Genomic DNA, 22245 nt, shown 5'->3' with positions numbered 1-22245 from the left:
ACAAGTTTTTCTGTGAACATATGTTCTCAATTCCCTTGGGTTTACCCTAGGAGTAGAATTGTTGGGTCATATAGTATCTGTGTGCTTAACATTTTGAAGAACTGCCAAATTGTTGTCCAGAATGGTTTATTGTTTTACAACCCCACCATCAATGGTGGAAACAGATAGGACAGTGAATATGCAGACAAAATTTAAGTATTTCTCAGAATTCTCCATATTCTCACTTGTAATTCAGGTTATATTTATCCTAATAGGTGAGAAGCAACATCTTTTTACCCGTTTCTAGACTATTTACATGTCTTCTTTAGAGAACTGTCAGTTCAAATCCTTTGCCAATTTTTAAATTGGGAAGTTTTATCTTTTTATTGTTGAGCTGCAAGAGTTCTTTATATATTCTGGTACTAGACCCTTATCAAATCTGATTTATAAATACTTCTCCCATATCTTTTCTGGGTTGTCTTTTTACTTTCTTCATAGTGTCCTTTGACGTACAAAAGTTTTTAATTTTGATGAAATCCAGTTTGTCTTTCTTTTGGCTGTTTGTTCTTTTGGTGCCATCATATCTTAGAAATTACCACCTAATCCAAGGCCATGAAGATTCACATGTAAGTTTTGTTCTGAGAGTTATAAAGTTTTTAAACATGGTTTTAGTTCTTAGTCTTTGATCCAGTTTGAGTTAAATTTTGTTTACTGTGGGAGGTTAAGTATCCAAATTCATTCTTTACACTGCAGATGTCTACTTTTCCCAGCACTATTTATTGAACTATGTTAGCCCCTCTGTTGAAAATCAACTGACCATCAACATAGGGGTGATTTCTGGGCTCTGAATGCTATTCCATTTCTATATACGTCTATCCTTATGCCAGTAACATGCTGTCTTGGTTATGCTACAACATTTGCCAATATGTATTAGCATTCATTATAATGTAGTATATCTCCATTCATTCATCCAAGGCCTATAAGATTACTAACTCCTTAAGGGAAAGACTCAACCTCTCATTTATCTTTGTAATTATTCCAACTCATGGCCCTAACACTGCTACCATCTGTTGTCCCAACACACACACAGAGTACTTAGCGCACAGCAAAAACTCAATGCTTGTTAAAGCATTGAGTGTATTTTACATCTTTATGCCCTGGCCTATGCTGCCCATTCTCTAGCATTCCTTCCCCCCATCTCTCATGCCCAGGAAGGCCCACTGTTCAGGGTCCAGCTGAAATACTATCCCTTCTGTGAAGCCTCTTCCCACATTTCATATTATTAACTGCTCTCTTCTTTGTTCTCTTACTGTAAACTTGTTGTTCCCACTCTCATCCAAATTTTCCTCATTAGATATTAAACATGTGAAGACAAGAACCATCTAATCTTTTTCTTTTACGTATATCACAGGAACTAAAATGCTGCTTTGCATACAGAGGTACTTATAGAAATTTGGTGACTTGAAATGAGGGTGAGGAGATTGGTGCAAGTTATAGCTATGATGGGAATCTGGTCATCCCACTCCAGCCAAGCGAATCTGCTTATTGCTCTCTACGCATCATTTCCTAGGCATGGAAATCTCTCTCCACCCCTCTACCAACAGTGCTCCCAGTTAGCAGTGGGGCCCAGCACTCACTAACCCATCCCCACCTTCTTTCCCTCTCTTTCTTCCCTTCTCTGGACACCTCCAAAGGTCAGCTCCAGCTGACTCGGATTTTCATCAGCTCTAACATTCCCTCATTTCAGTGTGCCCGCCTGTCACTTATGCGTATTTTTTCTTCACATTCACTATCCTAACCTGTCACCCACAGAGCTCTATTACTCTGTTCCTTCCACTGGTCAAATCTTGCTTTAACAAATTCTACTGGCCGTTGACAATTCTTTAGTGTTCCTTAAGTTTTATTTTTTTAAGGTTTTACTGTGATAGGATGTGGCCTGTAAATTGAGCTGTCCACATTGGCAAATTACTCTGATAAATAAAGTATCATTTCATTAAGGCAATGGTGAATCTATCCTTGGCAGTGACCTTACCTGTAAATCTTTTTCTTCCTGCCTCAGCATATTCCTGAGGATCTGGGTGGCATGCTTTTGAACTTCAGGATCCTAGGAATGGAAAACATGGCAGTACTAAGAATTAGGGACTAGCTCAATACCTTAACTCTCTTCTATCTGCTGACTCTAGGGCAAGGAAAGCTATGACAATAGAGACTGAGTTATAAGCTTATTTTGTATAACACTCAAAAACTTACTAGAATGTAGTAAACATAAAATCTTATTTTGATTTTACTCTCAAACATCCTGGAAGCCTGCAATTCCCCTTTTAGCATCAAGTTGTTCTCTAGTGTCTCCTAGAATTTGCAGGCTCAGTCTTTTCTCCAGTGGGGAAGCCCTGTTCCCTGTCCCTACCTGTCCTTTAACTCTTCACACAGGCAGTCCTTGCTCCAAGGCCCTCTCCTTACCTGTTTCTGTTCTGTCCCAACATGCCCCTCTTCTGACTGGGCTCCACATTTTACTCTATCACATAGCACTTTTCTGCAGGAGACCTCCCCCGCCTCCCTACCTTCTGCCATGCTCTAGTGACATGTAACTGGCAACAGTCTTTACCAGGTACTTTCAGGCCATGCCTGTATGTGTCCACTCTCTTCATGATGAAGAGAGGCACTGCACTCACAGACGGCCTTCGCAGAGCCTTCCACATGTTTCCTTCAATGCATTTGCATTGAAGGAGGACACTAAGGCATGGACAGCACCTTTCATGCAGCCCTCATTTCCGTTCAGTGGTCTTCCCTGTATGTTTTAGCTTGTCTCTGCTCACTATAACCCCACTCAATTTAACCTGCTATCCTTCCCAGTGGGCAGCTCTACAAAGGGACAATGAGGTGAGGACCAGGAGCCAGGAGGACCATTACCTGCAGAGGTCGGGGTCCAGTGATGCGCTGGGGAGGTGGTAGAGGTGGAGGAGGGGGTGGTGGGGGCACCACCGGGGTAACCTGGGGAGCTCCTGCTGGGGATGGGTCTTGCTGGAGCCCAGAGATACCAATAGATGAAGGTGACGAGCCCAGAAGTGTGAGTGCGACGTAGGCGCCAGCTGGAGGGAAACAGAGGGGGCTGCTCTGGTGGTGCTGCTCTGTAGAGGCACTCCAGTTGCGCAGCAGGGGGGTCTTCTCCCCTCCTGTCTCTGAGCTCACAGTCTACTTTTAATGGCCCATCCATCCTATAATTCCTACCTCATGCCCTGTGTCAACCCAAATGCTGATTCCTGATCTTTCTTCAGGCAGAAACATCAACCAAAATTCTAATCATAAATATCTGGGAACACAACCCGGGCTCGCCTCATCAGTCCCTTGCTTTGTCCTTTATCTTATTATTATTATTATTTTTTGAGACAGAGCCTCAAGCTGTCCCCCTGGGTAGAGTGCTGTTGCATCACAGCTTACAGCAACCTCCAACTCCTGGGCTCAAGTGAGTTTCCTGCCTCTGCCTCCCAAGTAGCTGGGACCACAGGTGCCCGCCACAACGCCTGGCTTTTTTTTGGTTGCAGCCGTCATTTTTGCTTGGCGGGCCTGGGCTGGATTCAAACCCCCACCTTAGGTGTATGTGGCTGGCGCCTTAGCCACTTGAGCCACAGGCGCCAAGCCTGTCCTTTATCTTATTAAATTAAACCCCCAACTTAAATTCTAGTCTTCTACCCTCCCCAAACTTCCCATATCCCTCAATTCCTTCTTCAACATTTGTTCCTTCTATTTGATTATCTGTGCAGACTCAGTTGTTGGGTCTTCTTGGCTATAAAAAAAATTATTTTTGTTTTGTTTTCCTTCCAAATAGGAAACAAATGAGGAAGAATGTCCATGAATGGGACTGAATATTTGAGTGAGACGTGGGCTCAGTAGGAGATGGTGTAAACAGGAATATGCAAAGATGGTGTAGGTAAAAATAAAGATGTCTCATCAGACTAATAGTGTCTTCACTTGAAAGGACAACAGGGAACTATGGCTAAGTGGATCACTCTGTTTCACAGGTAAAGATGTGACTTCAGCTGTTTCATGTATCTACAAAGAGGGCCTCCTGGGTTAGTGGGCCCTCTCTCTCCAGCCTCCCTCCTTCCCCACATGCTCCTCTACTTTCTTCAGTTGTCACCTCTCTCCAACTCACATTTGATAAGCTTCACCACCTCCAGGTGTGAGCTATTGGTTACCATGGTGCCGTTGACCTATTGGAGAGACAAACAATATTGAGAAATGGTGATGGGAACCTAGGGGATCTTTCTGTAAGTTACAACTGCCACTTCTGTAGGAAGCCATTTTCCAATGCTTTTTTCACTGCCTCTGGTCATTTGTTTATTCAAGTAACGTTATGAATTTACCTGTTCACATCTGCTACATATTCTATCTCTACAGCTAGCTTGCCTGTTTTCAAGGGTAAGACCTGGGTCTTCGCTATTTACTGTGTCCATTCATTCATTCCTTTCTTTCTGGTGTGTTATTTTCTAACCATTTACCTCACACACGTGCATGTCAGCTGATCCAGTGTCTTCCTTCTTACTAGAGGATTAAGGAGTTTCTGCAGCTAAGATGCCACTAATGCTTCTAGAACTGTATTCTGCAACAGACACACCTGGATGAGTAGGGCAGATTATTCCTTTAGAATTGGCAGGGACCTCAGGTTGGAAATGGCTGGAGAACAGAATATCAACCTATGGGTCTGAAGGCTTGTTTCCTTCACTAGTCACAATCTCTCCCTTTCAATCTTATTTTTGTTACTTGTGAAATGAGAAGAATAAAACCTCTTTTAGGAGCTTGGCTGCTTTAGTGTCCAGAAAGGCCCAGTATATGAAACTGCTCCCTTAACCCCCACTTTCTCTCACTATACCACGTGCTCCCTCTTGTGGTGTCATCCCTAACTCTGCAGCTGGCTGACAATTAGGTTCAAGATGGAAACATGCAGGATGGGCCAGCCAAGAGTGGCCCTGCACATCTGCCGTCACTCCTAGGACAGGGTAGGTATCAGGTCACTCACTTTGATGATCCGGTCACCCTCCTTCACACCAGCTTTCATGGCTGCACCTCCTGTAAGCAGAAGGCCCAGTTAGCACAGCCCAATAACCCCTCTCAGAGGTCAATGAATCTATACCAAAGTCCTGTCAGACCCCTCTCACCCCCAATATTTCCTCTCATTTCTCTGTGTTAAATATCTCAAATGCTGGGTACACATCCTATTCTGCCTCAGGGACACAACTGATTTTAAGGTAGAATGGACTATACAAGGTCATATTTCCTGCTGTTCCTTATAACTAGATAAGATCCCAGGCTAGGGTGGGAGACAGGCAGATTCTAGGAAGAGTCTGTGATCTCTATTTAACTGTTTCTGGATATGTTCCAAGGATAGTTATTTCTATCTAGCCACAATGAGTCTACTGTTATTAAAATTGTTAATAAAAAAAATGAAGAGGAATATGGAGAAAAGGATTAAAACATGAGCTCTGAAAATCTGAAGTTCATTAAGTTCTGGGAGGTCCATAAAGATACTCTAAAGGTTTCTTTCATTAGAGATGATAAATGTTTATCATTAAATTTGATCATGGTAACTGTTTTATTTATTTCTAAGTGACTTGGAAAAAATTATTTCAACTTGTTTACAGTTTTCCCCTTTAGAACAGACCAGTTTCTACTTAAAAGACCAGAAGCTCTACAGACGAGCTTCTGACACTGACAGAGAGGTGCTGGGAACGTGCTCTTGACTTTTTCAGGCTGTCATTCAACTGGAGCCTGCAGTAGTTCTGACCACAATGGAGTTTCAAATGACTTATATTCCTAATTTAATTTATACCCAGGAAGCATAAGAAACATTAAAGCTAAAACAAGTTAATGAGAAGCATAAAAATTGTATTTTATAAATTTGCCCCAAGATGATAATTAAATTTTAAGTTACATTCATCTGATTGAAACAAAACTCTCACAAAGCCAATCTAGATGTTTCTAGTTTAAAAAGAAAAAATACAGGGATGACTACATTCCAATTTGCCTTTTCAATATTAGGATTTAAGACTCCCCTCATCTAAAATGTGCTATTTGGCTCAGTGCGTATAGCTCAGCAGCTAGGGCGCTGACCACATACACCAGGGTTGGCATGGGTTTGAATCTGGCCTGGGGACTGCCAAACAATGACAACTACAACAACAACAAAAAAAAAAACAGCCGGACGTTGTGGTGGGCACCTGTAGTTGCAGCTACTTGGGAGGCTGAGGCAAGAGAATCTCTTAAGCCCAATAGTTTAAGGTTGCTATGAGCTGTGATGCCACAGCACTCTATTGAGGGCAACACAGTAAGACTCTGCCTCAAAATAATAATATAATACTAAAATAAAATGAAATGTTATTTATGGCAGATTGCTTACAAATAGCTTGAAACTCTCTTAAAAGGCTATCTAGAAATTAAAGCTGAAGAGGAAAGAGCTATTGTGCCTCAAAGTATAAAACACATGAGGTGACTTCTAATAACATAGTTAAAAAAAAAATCTCTCAGAATAAAGAGATTTGAGCAGTTCTCAGGCATCAGTAGGCATGAGAATCATTAAGAGCATTTGTTAAAAAGTGTATCCCTTGACCCCCACCCCCCACCCTCGTGCCAGAAAAATTCAGTACTTCTGAGGTCAGGCCCCAAAATCGTAGGGCCTAGGTGACTGTGGTGTGGGCAGAACACAGACCATACTCCGAGAAACACTGAACTAAAGAAACCTAATACCTATCTGGAAAAGACAGTAACAACTGCTTTGTTACTCGTGTGATTCCAAGGGCAATCCAAACAAAGACTCTTCTTCTCTCCTACACAACACACACACACTCTAAAGCTCATATTTAGCACCAAGCCATCTTTCTAATCTTTTCTTTCTGGGTCTGACTCTGCTCAGTGTTAGGAGGAGGAAAGAGTGAAGAAGGCTATACTATTCTACACTTCCCTGGGGTCCCATATTTTCTGCACTAAAGAGACTACAAGCACAAAGTGCAAGTCACTTGCAGTTCTGTTAACTCTGTCTCACCCTAGTCTGAGAGGCCTGAGCAATAGCAGAAGCAGAGAACAAAACTATCTTTTCAGAGCTTTACTCCAGGATATGCAAGACAAATCTCCCACTGATAAAAGTTAACTCCCACACATAAGAAGCTACAATTATTTATATCCTTGTGTGATACACAAATCTAACTGTGGTCACATTTGAAATTATCTTTTCACCTTTCCTCTAAATGTATCCCAAATCTTCTCAAAATTAATGCAAGTACATTATCACTTCCCCTCCTGCACTGTCCCCAGTGTGAAACGCCAGACCGCTCCCTGCCCTTTCCTGTGTTCTCCAATAAGCCAAGCCTGTAACATTCCAAGTCCCCAGCCCAAGCCCACTGGCTGCACTGAAGATCACCCCTTTTAGGGATACTTGGTTTATGCTCTCTTGCCACCCATCTCCTTCCTGCCCACCTTCTTCTGCCCGGTCACTGACTGTTCACGGCTCTTCTGCACATAACTGTGTATTACACGGATTTGGTTGTGATGCCCACTCTTCACTCCCTTCCCATCAAATTCCTACCTTGTCCATCTGTTTTTTCATTTCCATCTTTTAAGCTATTTCCGAAATCCTGTTTTTTTAAAGAGGGTTTTCCAAACTGATCAGAAGGAACAAAACTATAGCTTGAACCACAAATTATCCAAACAGACTTCCAAATGCCATTTCTTCCAATGTAACATTTGACATACATCATTTACGTTACAGGAATTTATTACTTAATGTTAATTGTATTTGTGTGTTCTGTAACACGTGGCCAGGATGCCTGTCTCAAATTAGGAACCTCTGTAGAAAGTGACCGACCATCTCTGTACTTAGGTATGGTGAAGGCAAGCGTCAGGAAAAGGGGCTTTGATTCCTCCATGGCATCTTCTGACCCAGTATGAGGGGTCCTCGTACATGGCAATCAGACTTCTGCCTGGTGGCCTGAAGGTTTTTCTGCTGGTCTTACACTTCCCAACTAAGGAATCAAGCATGAAATATATTCCTGCCCAGCGGCTCTGGCGACTGTGGGACTTCCCCAGACATGTGGGGAGTACTAGTGCTAGAGTAACCCATGCATGCATCCCAGGGCCTCCCGGGTATCAGGAAGCATAGGTTCTCCAGGCCGGGTGGCACTGTCACACACATGGAGACTGGGCAAGAAGAATGCTACACTCACCGGGCCGCACAGACTGCACCAGCACGATGCGGTCCCCACTGACTGTGAAGCCGAAGCCATGCTGGTCCTTCTGGATGATGACACAGCGCTGAACCAGACCTGGTAGGTAGTGAGAAAGCCAAAGAAAGGGGTTTGGTGGCAGTGTCACTAAAAGGTTAGTGCATACAAGCCAAGACTAACCAAAAAAGCCTCAGTGCATTTCGTTGTCAAGAAGTCTTGCCAGGCTACCCAAATTCCCAGACATACCCTGTCTGAACACACTATCACAACGACAGGTCTTCCTCAGAGGTTGGCAAAAACCTGAAACTTAACTTTGCATTCCATACAAGAAATTTCCCTTCTGTGAGATGCTGAGATACTTGTCTCTTTTGAATATATATGTCTCTTTTGGTTTGTCTGGGTGCGAATGGCCACAAAAGGGGCAGGGCCAAGTCTAGTTGTCCTCCTGAAGGCTAAAATTACAGATAAGTAATCTTCTGGGACTGAAGCCCAAGTGAAACTGGAAGTTTTACATCAAGTTACAGCCAATGAATGCCACAGGTAAGACACTGGTGCTTGCTGACTCCATAGAGCTGGATAACTCACTCAGGATGATAGGGATGGATAAATGACAGGAAAAAATCCTTTCATTCACATGAACATCATACACAAAACTTAAAAAAGAAGAAAAAAGGAACAGAGGCTGTGACCACCAACTGTCTCTGTCTCTGAGTGCACACCTGTGTATAGGTGCACGTGACTGCACCTTGTAAGGATCACAGCATAGGATATACAGTTAGAACAGAACTGCTTGCTAGTCCTGATTCTGTTCCCAACAAGCTGTGCACTTGGACCAGTTGCTTAACGCCTGTGTGCCTCAGCTTTCCCATCTGCAAAATAATGATAATAAAATCTACTTCCTATGGTTGACATATGAAGGCAACTGGTACGAAGTCCACAACACAATGCCTAGCACACACTGTGTTCTACATACAGGCTAAGCTGCTTTGCATTTAGGGTCTACAGCTCTGTTCAGATGGGTACACGCCTCTTTGTCTATGTTAATGCCTGGAAGGAGTACCTGTTGTTTCCAAGGTATCAGAGGGCTGGCGATGGTGGGAAGGGGATCTGCGCTCAGGTGCAGAGTCTCCCAGAGAAGACAGGCTACTTAACCTGCAGGAGGAGGAAAGAAAGCACACCAGTGAGCTGGGCAGGGAGGATTAGCCTTGTAGCAAGAGAACGCTCTGTCACAAGGAGCCCTGAGTATTGGATAATGAAAGAGTGACCCACCCACTCTGCAACTTGCTCAGTCTGGTAGGGATTAGACATGTCTATACCACTAGCAACACCACCTATCTAGAATCCTAGGTCGGCGAGGCAAGCGTGATCCCTTTAATACCCAGCACCACGTAAAGGGAAATAGCCCTTCCTGGAGTCAGATGACAAAGAGACAAAAGCAAGAGGGGGGTGTGTGCATAGACACACACACACACACAAACACGCACGCACATACGCCCGTGCACACTTGTTGGGTCTTACCAGGCTGCAATGGGGCTGATGAAACAGAACGGAGCAGCAGAGAAATGAATGCAAGAAAAAGACAGGAGAAAACCAAACAGCCAGTTAGTTTTAGGTGATGATTTACAAAAAGGAAGGGGAGGCTGGAGGGAAGACCGTGGTGGGCCAAGCACACACAGAGGTCTGCATGATGTGGTAGAGAGCTGTGGCACTTGTCACAGAGACAAGCACCCCACTTTAGCTTCATCTCTTTGTCCCTCAAAATCCCGCCTCTTCAAAATAGCAGTCTCCAGGAGGGGAATAACTAACTGGGCATTTAGTACTAGCCAGTTGGGTAACTGGTAGCTTGCATACTTTTCTAGAAAGAAGAATACAGCAACAGTCCCAGCCCCTGAAAATTCCACTTATTTCTTGGATACCATGAGAAACAGAATATGATCTGTTTGGTGGTTGTATTCCCTTCCCAGTCCAAGGAACCTTGCTTGAAACTATCAAAGACTCTAAAACATCCAAGTACCACAGGTCACACATCAGAAGATTTACTGCCTTATCTCCTCTTTAACTAGCACAAGAGGAACAGAAGAAATTCAAATCACTGCTGTGGCCCTCTTGTTTTAGAAAAGCGTATAAGTTGCCAATTTCTGAATCAGTAATTGCCACTCCTCAGAAAGGGCAGTTCCTACCCTCTCTATATCAATGACTAAGTGGAAGGTTGATTATGGAAGCACCGTGTGTAATGGCAGAGCAGTGGAAATAATCTAAATGCTCTAAGGGGTTATCAGTAAAATAAATAAGACTATAGCAACACAGTATCAGGACACAGAAAACAGAACTGTAAAAGAATGAGGAAGCTCTTTATATATGATAAGGAATGAGCCCCATGACATGCTTTTAAGTGAAAAAGGTATAGATTTGGACAGCAAAAAAAGTGGGTGAAGGGGAGGAAAAAATTATGAATTTATATACATGTTTATATAACTGTTTACATATGCAAAAATATCTAAAATATCTCTTTAAGGATACAAAAGAAACATATAACACTGGCTGCCTCCAAGGAGGGAAAGTTAAGTGGCAGGAACACAGAAATAGAACTGGGGACTTTCCATTATATTCTCTTTGGTTCCCTTTAAATTTTAAATACATAAAGGTACTACCCATTCAAAAAATAAATAAATAACTTTTAAATATAAAGGAGGGGCTTCTTTCCCCCCCATAGCAGACCCCTCTTACCTGGACAGGTGAGACTGCTTTCTACTGGCTGATCTTTGTATCAGAGAGAGAAGGACATCAAAGAAGAAAGCATGGGGCCCAGGAGAGAGTGACACGCAGCACAGGAGAAAGAAAGAGAAAGAAAAAATGCGACATAAACGAGACAAGACACTGGAGATGGCTGGTTCAAAAGAATAACCAAGGCTGGTGGGTCTGAGCAGACACAGTGCAGCAGTGCTTACTAAACTGCAAATCTGCATGTGAGCTGCTGTGAGGGCCTTTTACAGCCTCCCTGTTACTTAGGAGAAAGTAATGCCTTCACCCTTGGCCCCTGGCCCCAGCATCTGATAGGAAATACTGCCTGCTGTCCTGGGAGGCACCTTCAGGTATCCTCCGTAGCTCCTAGCGCCTGTCCCCTACAACATGGGTGCCCAAAGGAGACTATAGTTCGATTGTCTATAAAGCTCACTGACAAGGTTGGAAGGTCTCTGAAAGCACCCCTCACAGTGAGACTTGTTCCTGTTCTTGCCCCTGCTCTTCACTGCTCTCCTTCTGCTTGCAAAGGCCTTGGCTCCTGTCTCTACCTGCACTGTTCCTTCCTCCTACAGGTTCTTCCTATTCTACCCCCAGTTGCTGCACCTGCAAACCAGAAAAGGTAAACTTCCAGAAGGTGCAACTGCTGGCTTTCTTCACAGGACCGCATTCCATCCTTCCCTATCTACTCCCACCTTCCCCACGTAGGTAAAGATTCAGCTTAGTTCACCATTTAATAAAGGCTCTATTATGTTCTAGAATCCTGACCTGTGCTGTCTAACATCATAGCCACAAGTCACATGTGACTATTTAAATTTTAAAATAAAATTAAAAATTCAGTTTCTCAATGGTACCAGCCACATTTCAAGTGCTTAATCACTACACATGGCTAAGTGGCTACCACGCTGGACAACGCAGAACAGAACATTTCCATCACTGCAGAAGGTGCTATTGGATAGCATGGTGCAGACACTGTCAGGTACCAGGGACAAACACGAGTAAGACAGTCACATGCAGGCAGTGGATGAGGAAAAAAGAGAATTTTAGTATAAACTCTTAGTTCCAACAGCGCCCTAATAAAAGATGGATTCTTGGAAGGGACCTTTAAAGGTCTTTTGTTCCATCTGCCCATCTGCTGTGTTTGGTAGTGTCCACAACACCCCACCACAGGGTCACCCACGTTGGGCTTGAACTCTACCTTCTCACTGCCTTGAAAGAAAGCCCATTTGATCTTGAGACACTGCAGGCCTCCTCTTTGCCTTGTCCTCACTGACCCTGGTGGGAAGCTGGCTTCCTATGCCCATATATATTAACAGCCTAGAAGATGCATTTTGAGCCTGGTAACTCTTAACCTGGGTTTGTGCGCACATGAACTGGGGCACAAGCAGTTCCACATAATCAACGACAAGTGAAACAAAGGTCCATGTAGCAGCTGTAGACAATGTTAGGGGCATTTTAGCAAAGATCATTTTAGCAGTTAGGGCAAGTTCCTCTAAAAACAAATCATAGATTAGGACAGGTACAGGGGGAACAAGGAGAGTACAGCATCAGTATAACTCCAAAAGATGCAAAAAATTTTTTTTCTCTTTGAGAGCTTACAGAAGGGAAGACTGGTATTGACTTAGAAGAAAAAGAAGTATCTATAGAAGGCAGGCCTGGTAGACAGAAGAATGCACAGAGACTGGGTCAGCTGGGTTCTGAGTATGAGCACAGATTTAGGAGGAAGATCCTAGAAGTTTAAAATCTGAGAAGGGAAGAAGAGGAGAGAGGAAGGTAGTCTGGCATGAAATGGAGGTTGTCAGAGGGGAATAAAAGACTTTAATGTTGTGTGCTCTCCCTCTTCCCAGTGACATTCTCACCAAAATTTGGCAGCAGAGCTCTGACTTTGCTCAGACTAAACCTGGGGGTATGGAGAAGGCCTTAGAGCAGTGTGTTTCAACCTTTTATATCTCACAGCACACAAGAACCTATAAACTTCCGCAGCACACTTAGATTATGTTGATCAAAACAAAGAGTAAAAAAAAAGAATATACAATATACTTACTATGCTCTGAACTTGTTTAGAAAATAATTAACAACCCATTAAATTTTTGAGGCACACCTAAGATCATCTTACAGCCCACTGGTTGAAAACCACTACCCTAGAGAGTGAAGAATAGCCCCTGAAATCTGCACTTTCTAAATGGCACCACTGAGACAGATTTTCTGATCCAATTTCTCAGCTAGTGCCTATATCCAGTCAAAAAGACCTAGAAGTCCTTTATAAACTTTCCCAGGGTTCCTTCCCACTTTCCTTCCTTCCTTTCCTCCTTTCCTTCCCAGACAGAGTTTCACTTTGTTGCCTGGGCTCACTGATCCTGGGTTCACTGATCCTCGTGCCTCAGCTTCCTGAGTAGATGGGACTACAGGTGCCCGGCTCATTTTTCTTTTCTTTTCTTTCTTTTTTTTTTGAGATAGTCTCACTATGTCGCCCTTGGTAGAGTACCATGGTGTTATAGCTCAGAGAAACCTCAAACTCTTGGGCTTAAGTGATTCTCTTGCCTCAGCCTCCCAAATAACTGGGACTATAGGTGCCCACCCCAACGCCCAGCTATTTTTGTTGTTGTTGTCATTTGGCAGGCCCAGGCGGGGTTTGAATCTGCTAGCCCTGATCCCTCCAGCCCTAGAGCATGTGACTGGTGCCCTAGCCGCTGAGCTATAGGTGCCAAGCCTCATTTTTCTATTTTCATTAGAGACAGGGTCTCACTCTTGCTCAGGCTGGTCTCAAACTCCTGACTTCAAGCAATCCTCCCACCTCGGGCTCCTAGAGTACTACCCTTTCTTTGTGTTATCATTGACACCCATATCTTTAAGGCACATGGTCCCCTGCCTCAAGCCTGAATTACTAAAGTAAAAATCTTGCTTCCAATCTCTAGCCTGTCCAGTACTTCACCATGACAGACTAACTTCTCTAAACCCTATTCTTTCTCTGACTCCCCCACTAAAAAAACTATGATTTTCCTCCTTGCTAAATCAGATGTGCAGGCAGTAGCCTGGTATAAGGCCTTTCATCCTGTGGATTCAAAGACCTTCTAAAGTTCATCCCTTATTACTCGTCTACTCATTGACCTTTACTGAATGTTAAGGAGGTGCTGTGCTTATTCCTGACCCTGTCTGGCCATGGCCTTTCTTCTCCTCTCTACCTGCCTCCTGCTGCTATTTCAAGGCCCTCATTGAATGGTGATGACTCCTGCTGCTGGTCACTACAGCCCACATTTACTCCAGCATTTTACTTACGAAAAATTTCAAACTACATCGAAGTTGAAGGAGCAGCATGATAAATACCTGGATACCTTCAACTAGATTTAGCAACTGACATGTCACATTTGCTTTCTCTTCAACATTTCTACTTTTTTTCCATTTAAAAGATGCAGACAGACATCATAATGCTACACCCCCAAATACTTTACATATATCCCCTAAGAACGCTGAAATTCTCCTATGTAACCATAATGCTGTCAGCACACCCAGTTGACTTTACCTTTGATACAATATAACCAAATATACAGTACATATTCAAATTTCTTGTATTAATATTCTTTATAGCTGTTTGCCAATTGCCTCAATACAGAATTCAATCAAGTATCTCAAAATATACTTGTATCATACCTCTTAAGATTCATTTAGCCTACAACACTCTTGTTCTCTCATCATAATTTTTTTTTTGAGACAGAGTCTCACTATGTGGCCCTTAGTAGAGTGTGTGGCATCACAGCTCACAGCAACCTCAAACTCTTGGGCTTAAGTGATTCTCTTGCCTTAGCCTCCCAAGTAGCTGGTACTTCAGGCACCCACAATGCCCGGCTATTTTTTGTTGTTGTTGTTGTTGTTGTTGCAGTTCTCATTATTGTTTAGATGGCCTGGGCGGGGTTCAAACCCGTCAACTTCAGTGTATGTGGCCAGTGCTGAGCCAACACTGATATTTATTTATTTATTTTTGTAGTTTTGGCGGGGGCTAGGCTTGAACCTGACACCCCCGATATATGGGGCCGGAGCCCTACTCCTTGAGCCACAGGCGCCGCCCTCACCAATACTGAATTTTTGAGAAGTCTCCAGGGTAGTTGTCCTGTTGAATGGCCTGCAGTCTGGGTGTGTGCTGTCCCCTCATGATGAGAACCAGGTGGTTGGTTAAACACTTTTAAATACCATCATACGAAGTGATGCTGTGCCCATAGCTTACCCTATTTCTGGTGCTGGCAGGTCTAACTATGTAGGTAAACTGGTGCTCCTGAGATTTTCCTCAATAGGTAAACCTATTTTCTCATTTGAGTTAATGATAAATCCGTGGGGTGGTGTTCTGATGTATGATTATTGTGTTCTCCCACAAACTGTTATCTAATAGTTTTACTCTCTACTCATGATCCTTGCCTAAACCACTTATACCACCGGTGTCTGCAAAATGGCAGCTTACTAATTCTGTTGCTCTTTCTACATCTATTAGCAGGCCATCTTTTGTAAAGACAGTCATCTCATCCCTTTTCTGGAGTAGTGCTATGACCTTTATTTTTTTCTCCCAAAGTAATGTATTATAGTCCATGATCCCTTTTTTGGCAAATGTTAAAACTGTCTCAGATTGGCTGGTGGGAGCTCCTACAAGCTAGCTCTTGTGTCTTTTTAACATGCCACCATCTGTCTTTGATCATATCCTACTTTCTGGCATTAAAAAAATAGCCCAGGCTCACCTTGTATGTTCTCTATGCCAGACCTGAAATCAAACATTTCTCTAAGGAGCTCTGTTCCTTGTAGCAGGAAATGTATTAAGAGACAAGATCTGGCTACTAGGTACTCATTGCCACTGAGTTGTCCCTTTCCAGGTACTTTCAATGGACAGAAAGAGAAAATATTTATTATAAAATTCTGAGATCACACTCACATCTCCAGTTTGAACCCAACGTGACAGGGTTCCTCCTCATTGCCCAATTCCATATTTCATCTTTCTTTTCCCATGCTGAGAACCCTGCTCCCAAGCAGCACCAACACAGACAAGATTGGTTGAGGAGTTACTACCTCATATCGCTAGCAAAAAATAAATCTATTAGCTCAGGTTTCTTTGTAGTTCATTTTGTTGTTCTTTTTTTTTTCCTTTCCTGAAACAGAGTCTCATTTTTGCACCCTTGGTAGAGTGCCGTGACATCATAGCTCACAGCAACCTCAAACTCTTGGGCTTTAAGCGAGTCTCCCAAGTAGGTGGGACTACAGGAGCCTGCCACAATGCCCAGCTATTTTGTTGTTTAGCAGCTGGGTTCAAACCCACTAGCCCCAGTGCATGTGGCCAGCATCCTAACCACTGAGCTATGGCCGCTGAGTCTCATTTTTGTTTTTTAAACTATATCCCAGCAATCAGTCCCATGTAAGTTAATCTGGTTTATTAATTCTTTCTTAGGTTACCAATTTGAAATATATTTAGCTTTTTTTTTTTTTTTTGAGACAGAGCCTCAAGCTGTCCCCCTGGGTGGAATGCCATGGCATCACAGCTCACAGCAACCTCCAACTCCTGGGCTCAAGTGAGTTTCCTGTCTCAGCCTCCCAAGTAGCTGGGATCACAGGCGTCTGCCACAACGCTTGGCTATTTTTTGGTTGCAGCCATCATTGTTGTTTGGTGGGCCTGGGCTGGATTCGAACCCGCCACCTTAGGTATATGTGTCTGGCGCCTTAGCCGCTTGAGCCACAGGTGGTGAGCCGCTTTTTTCTTTCTTATACTAAATTTTAGGGTTTGCTTTTTACAGGTTTACTTAATTTTATTTTTTGAATACGTTAAACATTTACAGCTGAAAACTCAAAACAAAATTTGAAAAGTACATTTAGAAGTGCCCCCATTCTTTCTCCCCACTTTTCCCCAAGGACCTGTTTTCAAAAATTTGTGGTTTCCTTTCTGTTTCCTCTTGTGAAACTTATCAAATAAATCTGAACATTGTCATTTTCCTTTTCTGTGTACACAATAGGAGGTACACCTTTTGCACTTTGGTTTTTTCACCTACAGTATCCATGAAGTAATTCAGAACTCCTCTACCTTCCTCTACCCTTCCTTACAACAAGGTCCCCATCTGATACATGTTCTTACCTCTATACTGCTACCTGTCACCTGGCTTGTGGGTCCTGCCTTTCTGCTGGAGTTTACAGGGCATGGATGTCCCTCTATCCCCCTGTGCAGCACAAGGCACAGGGTGGGTGCTCTGCAGACACAGGGCACATGCTCTGCTCATCCCAGACTGGAGGGTAGGGGCAGAGCCAGAGAATGTCTGGTGGCTTTCCATATATCTCCTTTCTTGGGCTTGAGAGTGTGTGTGTATTTATATATATATAATGTTTCTTTTTTTTTTAAATTTTGTCGCTAAGGAGTTTTACATTTAAAGATGCAGATTTCTGGTTTCTCTTGAAACAGGAAGTTTCAAGTTCTGGCAGAAATGCTGGTACATTGGTCTTACATGATGACTGGCTGAAACCGGGTCGTGTCAGCCCCTACAGATGGGGCACAAGTCTCACATTTGCCCAGTCACCACTGCCCATAGCTCATAGTCCTGGCTCTTCAATCAGACCCCTAAAAAGTATAGGAGTTTAGAGTGGTTGGGTAGGATTAGCTTTCGGAGTTCAAAGAAATGACAATAGGCATCAGTGGGAAGTTCCTGTCCCTCATCCTCACCCCCACCCTAGCCCAGCTTTGTCAATGAAGACAAGGCCTACCCAAGTCCTGTGGGAGTAACCACCACATCCTTGCTACTTGCTAGGCACCAAGCGGAGCAGTGTGGCATAACGTTGTCTCATTTAACCATCATAAAACCTGGTGAGGTAGGTGTTTTAAGATAAGTGAACAGGGAGGTAAAATAAATGAAGTTAAGGTACGTGTATATGAAGCTGATATGAAGCTAATGTGACTTCAAGGTCTGTACTCCTAAACAAAAAAATCATGACTATGGTCATATGTAGATGCACCTGGTCTGTCTTTTATACACAGACACATGCACACAATATAGATATACACAAATAACATATACATCATGTGTGCACACATATGAACATCTATAACTTGATACAGATATGATACACATATACTATGTATGTATATGAATATATAATGCACACATACATACACACATATATGACACAGAAAAATAAAAAGATATATACTATATAGGCTGAGCTAGGTCTTCTTTTATTAATTTTTAAAATTTTTTGTTGGCTCAGCGCCCATAGCTCAGCAGTCAGGGTGCCAGCCACATACACTGAGGCAGGCGGGTTTGAACACAGCCCAGGCCTGCTAAACAACAATGGCAACTGCAACAACAACAACAACAACAACATAGTTGGGTGTTGTGGTGGGTGCCTGTAGTCGCTGCTACTTGGGAGGCTGAGGCAAGAGAATCACTTAAGCCCAAGAGTTTGAGGTTGCTATGAGTTGTGATGCCACAGCACTCTACTCAGGGCAACATAATGAGATTCTGTCTCAAAAAAAAAAAGAAATTTTTTTGTAGAGATGAGGTCTTGGTATGTTGCCCAGCCTGGTTTCTAATGATCCTCCCACCTCAGCCTCCCAAAGTGCTGAGATCCCAGATGTGAGCCATCATGCCTGACATGAGCTGGGTCTTTAGTCTGGGGCAAAGTAATACTCCTGAACCCCTTCCCAAAGCCAGGAGCAGTAAACCAGGTAAGGGCCACCCTGCCAGGAACTTAGACCCAGTAAAGGCCAGGCTCTGTGAACCCTGACCTGGTCTTACAGGTAAGTCTCCCTTATCTCCCAGGGTGGAGTTTTAAGCAGGCTCCTGGCACTCTAACTTTCTAAGGATTCTGCCTCTGGGCAGAGTTTTCCCTACAGTCTGAGACTGGAAAATAGCCTCCTGGGGCTGCCCATCCCTACAGTAAAAGCTGTAAGGAAAGAGACCTGTTTGTAGATAACTTCTGTGGATCTGCAAGTTTCAGGACAACATAGCCAGAGAAAGTTCACCCCTCAATTAAGCCACTGAGGGGCCACTGCACAGCGTGTGACCCAGTGGTGCCCACCTGACGGCCAGTCAGCAAGTCTGTGCAGTGGAAGCTATCTTAACAAGTAGCCCAAGCCATTCCTTATCCAGGACTGTAACTTAGAAAAACTTTAAAAATAAGTCCCTTAACTTGAATCAACCACCAGCTTTCTCATCTATAAAGGAGCACATCTTTCCTTTTAGACCATAACCCTCTGAGAACAAGACCTTGTCTTACCCATCCTGTGCCTGGTGTACAGAGGGCATCCACTCTGGCAATGTCTGAAGGAACAGACATGTGTTTCTTTCTTCCAGAGCTGATGTGAGGACCAAAAGGGTAATATCTGCTAAGTGCTTAGAAAGTGCAAAGTCCTAGTTGGTGCCTGTGCCTCAGTTCAAACCTGGGCCCGGCCAAACTGCAACAAAAAAATAGCCGGGCATTGTGGCGGGCGCCTGTAGTCCCAGCTACTTGGGAGGCTGAGGCAAGAAAATTGCCTAAGCCCAGGAGTTGGAGGTTGCTGTGAGCTGTGACGCCACAGTACTCTACCAAGGACAACAAAGTAAGACTCTGTCTCTTAAAAAAAAAAAAAGGTGCAAAGTCCTATGCAAATGGTTATTCCTGGACTCTCCCAGGTCTACAGTAGGTGACTGGTGCTGATAAGTATCAGGGGTGAGGGGAAAAAGGACCAGAATGAGTGAATGGATGACAAATGCATGAGTGAACAAGACCCCTGAAGTACCTGAATTCTAGATAGGGCAGGGCTAGGAAAACTTTCTTCCCTATATCCATGAAAGTCTCAGAGAGTAAGACATTTTAGGATTTGACTATCAGAGCAGACTGTGTGGCAGAGAGGTGTGTGTGAAGGAAAGAGGCAGAGAACTGGTATGTCAAGAGGGTGATTAGGTTGGTTCACTGTTGACTACTTAGTGGCCCAGGCCACATGGGACGGTTTTTAAAGCACAGCATTAGGAGTCAACATACTGGTGTAAGCTAAGGCTCAGTCCTTTCTTGGCTATGTAGTCTTAGGCAAATCACCTGATATCTTCAAACCTCAGTTTCCTAATGGAAAGTGTGGTTAATATTACCTTTCTCAGAGGGTAACTGGGAGGACAAAATCACCTTCAAAGCAAAACTATTCAAACTGCAATTAATCTCTCCAACCCAGCTCTGTTCCCAATCAAATGTTTCCTCCTCAGTAAACAGTACTGTGCATAATGCTAGAAATCTGACATCTCCCTGCAAATCTAATTGCCAAGTCCTGTGATATGACTTCCAAACATTTCTGGAATCTATCTCCCTCTGCCCCTCTCCTCTGCTCCACCAGTATGAGACATTATCTACCACCTAGAAGTGTCCCCACATCGACTCCAGCTTCAAATCCTCAGTCCCTATCCATTTTCTACACAAAACAGGTAAATTAGGAGACATGATACCCTTGGGCGGTTTACCATGGTCCTCATATGACGTCCCCAATCCTGAGCATGGCTAGTAGGTCTGAGTAAGGTCACGTACTCTCAAGCCACATCCCATTTGCTCACTGCATTTCACCCTCAGGGGCTTCTCTCCACCTTAGCAAGGTGAATCCACACCTCTTCTTCAGAGCTCAGCTTAAGTGTCTCTTGCTCAGGGAAGCCACCTCTGATAACCTCCTGTGATGGGTCTCCCTGAAATCTCTCCTTGCAGTGCCTTCTCAATAGTAGCTAAGTCACTTACAGTCCCAGTGCTTCGTGATTAGCATCTGCTTTCCCCATTTAATGAGGAGTTTCACACCTCCCACCTCTTCCCTAGGGCACAGAGTGGCTACAGAACATAGTATGTGGCAAATGTGTCTTCAGAGATGAAACTGGATGACGCATGTATATGAAACATAAGTTTAGACAACAAAATATTCTAAGCATATGTTCATCATAGCAGTTCAGAGAAATGATTCTGAATGGCCTCCATAATGCCAAACTCAAGTTAAATTCACAATTTCATAGGTGTTTTTTTGAGTCTCACTTTGTGGCCCTCAGTAGAGTGCCGTAGCGTCACAGCTCACAGCAACCTTCAGGTCTTGGGCTTAGGTGATTCTCTTGCCTCAGCTTCCTGAGTAGCTGGGACTACAGGTGCCTGCCAAAACGCCTAGCTATTTTTTTATTGCAGTTTGGCCAGGGCTGGGTTCGAACCTGCCACCCTCGGTTTATGGGGTCAGCACCCTACTCACTGAGCCATAGGTGCCACCAAAAAAATAACTGATTTTTTTTTTTTTTTTGGTCACCCTAGGTAGAGTGCTGTGGCATCACAGCTCATAGTAACCTCCAATTCCTGGGCCTAAGCGATTCTCTTGCCTGTCACCCTAGGTAGAGTGCTGTAGCATCACAGCTCATAGTAACCTCTAATTCCTGGGCTTAGGTGATTCTCTTGCCTCAGCCTCCCAAGTAGCTGGGACTACAGGCGCCCACCACAATGCGCGGCTATTTTCTGGTTGTAGTTGTCATTGTTGTTTGGCAGGCCCAGGCTGGATTCAAACCTGCCAGCTCTGGTGTATGTGGCTGGCACATTAGCTGCTTGAGCTACAGGCACCAAGCCCACAATTTCATAGTTTTAACAAAGACTAAGTAAAGTAGGAAGGTGTTAGCTTCTCCTACGATTTCACAGTAGGGAGTAACATCAGCCTCCCTATACAAACTGTTTAAGCTCCGAAATTCTTCAATCCCCCAGATTTCCAGAATCCAGAATTCTCTGAACATAGAACAGAGAAGCACTGGCTACACAAGAAGATGCCTGCTAAAAGAGGCTGTTACTACCTAGTGGATGTAGCAGAGCGTGGCTAAGGAAGAAATCACAGAGGGGGTTGATGTTAACTAGAGCCTGGGAGGAAGAGACGGTTTTGACTATATAAGCTATGCCGTGGAAGGACATTCAAGGAGGGGAAGCAGAGTGAGGAGAGGCACAGAGGAGGGCAGAAGAGGACAAGGCCACTCTGAGGGGGATCTCCATGCAACACAGGGGAAAGGGAAAGGATCTGATAAGAGGGAGAATAACAGGAGATAAAACTGCAAAGATGCAATACTGGTTCTGGTTTTGCCACTTACTAGCTGGTTGATCTTATGAAGCTCTCTTAGGCTTAGTACCTGTGGCTCAAGTGGCTAAGGCACCAGCCACATACACCTAAGGTGGCGAGTTGGAATCCAGCCTGGGCCCACCAGACAACAATGACGGCTGCAACCAAAAAATAGCCAGGGGTTGTGGCGGGTGCCTGTGGTCCCAGCTACTTGGGAGGCTGAGGCAGGAGACTCGCTTGAGCCCAGGAGTTGGAGGTTGCTGTGAGCTGTGATGC

The 22245-nt window shown here is 43.9% G+C and overlaps 1 protein-coding gene across 1 annotated transcript in view; it reads right to left on the bottom strand.

Moving 5' to 3' along the window:
- ARHGEF11 (Rho guanine nucleotide exchange factor 11) overlaps positions 1 to 22245 on the bottom strand; it is a 116368-nt gene that overhangs the window by 47025 nt on the left and 47098 nt on the right. Inside the window, 6 exon segments of the mRNA XM_023516400.1 lie at positions 2012 to 2083; positions 2890 to 3068; positions 4133 to 4190; positions 4997 to 5046; positions 8193 to 8291; positions 9253 to 9344. Of these exon segments, the coding sequence (XP_023372168.1) occupies positions 2012 to 2083; positions 2890 to 3068; positions 4133 to 4190; positions 4997 to 5046; positions 8193 to 8291; positions 9253 to 9344 (550 nt within the window).

The sequence above is a fragment of the Otolemur garnettii genome, unplaced genomic scaffold, assembly GCF_000181295.1.
Source record: "Otolemur garnettii isolate 467f Iridium unplaced genomic scaffold, OtoGar3 scaffold00091, whole genome shotgun sequence".
NCBI classification, from domain to species: Eukaryota; Metazoa; Chordata; class Mammalia; order Primates; family Galagidae; genus Otolemur; species Otolemur garnettii.
This window is presented reverse-complemented; position numbering and strand designations above follow the sequence as displayed.